Source organism: Rosa chinensis, chromosome 3 (assembly GCF_002994745.2).
Source record: "Rosa chinensis cultivar Old Blush chromosome 3, RchiOBHm-V2, whole genome shotgun sequence".
NCBI lineage: Eukaryota > Viridiplantae > Streptophyta > Magnoliopsida > Rosales > Rosaceae > Rosa > Rosa chinensis.
Window position 1 is genome coordinate 11,639,517 of NC_037090.1, and position 4,124 is coordinate 11,643,640.

At 37.9% G+C, this 4,124-nt stretch overlaps 2 protein-coding genes across 2 annotated transcripts; both read right to left on the bottom strand.

The window, feature by feature from the left end:
• Positions 1–277: 277 nt before the first annotated feature.
• LOC112193753 (probable glutathione S-transferase) lies at positions 278–1,514 on the bottom strand. Its single transcript, XM_024333981.2, has 2 exons — positions 1,142–1,514; positions 278–786 (listed from the first exon to the last, which is right to left on the bottom strand). Exons 1-2 carry the CDS (start codon positions 1,460–1,462, stop codon positions 427–429), a joined length of 681 nt encoding a protein of 226 aa, XP_024189749.1. The 5' UTR covers positions 1,463–1,514; the 3' UTR covers positions 278–426.
• Positions 1,515–2,610: 1,096 nt separating this feature from the next.
• Positions 2,611–3,877, bottom strand: LOC112193362 (probable glutathione S-transferase). The gene is made up of 2 exons (XM_024333467.2): positions 3,506–3,877; positions 2,611–3,336 (listed from the first exon to the last, which is right to left on the bottom strand). The coding sequence occupies exons 1-2, from the start codon at positions 3,818–3,820 to the stop codon at positions 2,983–2,985; spliced, it is 669 nt and encodes a 222-aa protein (XP_024189235.1). The 5' UTR covers positions 3,821–3,877; the 3' UTR covers positions 2,611–2,982.
• Between the last annotated feature and the right edge of the window lie 247 nt (positions 3,878–4,124).

Below are 4,124 nucleotides of genomic sequence, written 5' to 3' on the forward strand. Positions count from 1 at the left end.
CCAAAAATACGAAAGGGTGTCATTTGCTCTATCAAATGACACGGTTAGTAAAGTGTATCCAAAAGGGGCGTGGCTATTGGCCATTTTTCTAGTAGTGCTTGACCAATAATCGTTGCTAAAGTGATTTCCACAAAAATTTTACTTTTAATTCAACTTTACAAATTAGAAAAAACAAATTAGTATAATAAGATTGTAATATTAGCATCATACTCAAAAATTAATTGTCAATGAATGTAGATAGAAACTCGATCAATTTCTTGTAAACCCTAAACCAAGAATGTCTTATTTTTCCAATGTAAATGTGGGGTTCACACTTTTAAGTTTTAACCGAAACATGATAACATCTAGTCACGATCAAAATAATCCGTTTTTGATTTTACCAACTTTTTTTGAAATTAATGTAGAGAACCTTGAGGTGATTTTAAATCACGTACAAAGTTCCTTGGATGCAACAGTTTCAAAGTGAGCACGGAGTGAAGCAAGTAGCTTATCACTTGGAGGTAGACATCCCTTAATAACAGCATGGCTGACAAACTCATCACTCCATTCACAAAGCTTGGGAAGTTTCTCTTTGGTTAACAGCTCTACTCCCGCAACTTGTTGAAAAGCTTTGAGCCAGCAGCTTATGACACTAGCGACAATATCCACCAGTCCAATAGTCTCTCCCCCAAAGAACTTGTTGTCTTTGAGCTCATTTTCGAGTAGTTTTAGAAGCTCGCATGCTTCTTCCACAGCCTTCTCACGGTCTACACTCCTCAAGCAAGCTTCCTCTATCGCAGGCAGGCACTAAATACACAAAATTCACTGACAATTTGAGAATTAATTAACTAAGTTATGATCGACAGTGTACAATATTAAATGATGCCATATACCAGTTAAGGAGAGAGTATATACATAACAATCCTTAAAGGCTTGTTTGGCATAGGGAGCGCTTTTGTTAGAACTTAGAAGCTAGCATATGACATTTTTCTACAAACTACAGAATTACACTCGGAAGTGGTTCCTTGTGAAGCATCCAGGAACTGCGTGACATGTACTTTTTCATGAAGCACTTTTAACTATTTCTACTAAACAAGTTAACATTTCTAAAAGCACTGTCGAACAAACGAGTCCCCAAATGCAAAGCATTGTATTTTATTACCTTTTCATCAAGGAACCTAGCCCAGAAGCGTGCATGTGATCTTTGACAAGGGTCTTTAGGCAATATGGGGAATCCTTCTTTCCAGGTCTCGTCAATGTATTCAAGAATGACAAGGGACTCTACAATAGGTTTTTCGTTGTGGACGAGCACAGGAATCTTCTTGTGAACTGGGTTGTATTTGAGAAGCAGATGGCTCTTGTTGGTCAGATCCTCTTCATAGTATTTGAAGTCGACACCTTTGAGCTTCAGAGCTATTTCCACTCTGCGGCTAAAAGGGCTTCTCCAAGTGCCAAACAGCTTCACTGCTTCTTCCTCAGCCATACTGCTAATTAGTATTCCTAGAGCTAATACTAATTTGTGTTGTATATATAGTTGTTCCCTTCTAAATTTCTCACTAATGTGAGGGAACAAATTTTCTGCCCACCCTCGCGAATTTATTTCTGTAGTACTACAGAATCACCTACCGCCACAACCGACACAAACAAACACAGAATAATTAACGAATATCCATCATACGTAGATGTATTTTAATGAGGGTGGCCGGCTGTGTACGTCTACTAGGTAAGACAATAAATACTACAAAACTCAGTTGCTAATTGTTAATCTTTAAGTACTTATCGATCCGTTAATTCATGAAAGCTAGAGAGCAAGTGCCACTAGCTAGCCTTGCCAGTTGAGTCGTTCACATTTAATTTCTATAATATCACTAGTCAAGACCATATATATCACTTATTATATAACCACTCGTAATAAGATAGCAACTTTTATTAAAATGACATCTTAACAAAGGTGCGTAGATAAGTACATTCAGAAGGAGTTTTTGGTGACTGTTCTTAGTGCGTTTCTCAGCATCTTGTTGTGTAGATCGGTAAATTTTGCCGGATTTGAGGTTTTGGGTGACCGTTGAGCAGCATATCGGCCTTGGTTCTTGTCGACTGCCTTGGTGGTGGGCAAAGGTTGAGCCCAGTGGTGATGGGTTGGAAGTATTTGCCACCGGAGACTGCGGGGGGGATGCGTCGGCAGGAGGTGCAGAGTCATCGTCCTCTTGCTAGTTTTGCCTTTGCCTGGGCCTTTGGGCTTGATCTCAGGTTTGGGCTGTTAGGGTCTGTAGTTTTTTAATTTGCTATTTAGTTTTAGTCTATGCTAGTTTTAAGTGTCTCTGGGAGCTTTTGTAGAAGTACTTGATTTTATCTTATCATAATGGTGTGCTCGGCGTATGAAGTTAGGTAGAATAGATTGACTACGGGGCAAGGTAGTTTGTTAGCATAGATTACTCTGAGCTACAATAGAGTAGTTTTTTTTGTACTATTCTTTGCCCATGATTCAGAGTCATATAATAATATAATTGATATGTATTATTTTATATATATAAAAAAAGATGTGTAGATAAGTACATTACATACATACCACATCAAGATAACAATACATAAAGATATAATATTGCAGAGACTCGCTTAACAATAGCAATGTAGAAATTTAAATTTAAGTTCTCTTCATCAAGTATCTCTGTGAAAGAATCACTCAAAACCCTTTTGACAATTTAATCATCATTATAGCTAGAAAGCTATTATTCTCTAATGACAATTAAACGATCAAATGAATTGACATCGTACTGAAACTATACAAAGATAATTTGAAGGAAACTAAACACAATAAACGTTTAATTTTTATTTTTAAAATACCAATGCATATGGAGCTGTCCTCCAATGTGATCCTATTTTTTTTCTTAATTAAAAGAAGCATAACCTTGACTTTAATTTATTTATATACAATCCATATTCATTCGATCTGATATTACTTCATGATCCATGAGATGCTTATGAGGGGCATCTATGAACCATTTACTTAGAAGTAGTACCGCTTCCATAGTGAGAATGGAACCAAGTGAGAAGCTTGTCTTTAGGAGGCAGACATTCCTTAACAGCATGATGGCAGACAAAGTTCTCACTCCATTCGCATAGCTTGGGAAATTTCTTTATGGTTAACAGCTCCACTCCCACAACTTCTTGAAGAACTTTAAGCCAATGGCTTATGAAGTTGGCAACAATGTCCACCAGTCCAATACAATCTCCTCCAAAGTACTTCTTATGCTTGAGCTCATTTTCAAGTAGTTGTAGAAGCTCACATGCTTCTTCCACGGCATTGTCACGCTCCTCAGCCATACTCGCGAGAGCTTTCTTTAGCGCAGGAAGACACTAAATACACAAACAATATAGCAATTGTCAAACAATCTAGTATATCATGTCGTCGAAATATTTATCGATCTTTACGTTAAATTCACTATCTTCCAATGTAAAAATCAGATATAGGGCAAGGCAACATTATGTTTAGGAAAGAAAATGGATCGAGAATTAATACTAATACCTTTTCATCGATGAACCTAGCCCAGAAGCGTGCCTTGGCCTTTTCACAAGGATCTTTAGGCAGTATGTCATAGCCCTTCCACGTCTCGTCGATGTACTCGAGAATGACATGGGACTCTGAAATTACTTTCTCACCATGAACAAGCACAGGGATCTTCTTGTGAACCGGGTTGTACTTGAGGAGCGAAGGGCTCTTATTGGTCAGGTCTTCTTCATAGTACTTGTGTTGGACACCTTTGAGTTTCAGAGCTATTTCAACCCTGCGACTATACGGGCTCCTCCAAGTTCCATACAGCTTCACGTCCTCCCCAGCCATATTTGATAACAGTAGTAATTAGTCTCGAACTACTCTTTGCTTATGTGGTTAATTGGCTTTGTCCTTCATGCACGGGTTGTTTGAGCTCTATATATAGAGGTGAGAGGACGAAGTTTTCTTGGGCTGTAAGCTTGCTCAATAGTCAACAATCATTCTATAATGTGCAGTTGGTGGAGTTTGAGTAACTTCTCTTACAATCGTATCCATAGTTTACAATATCCATTACAAGTTCTGAATTCATATATAGTTGCGTAACCCTGAACAGAAAATTTGAGGAACACTGAAGGTTTTATCTGTGGAACAA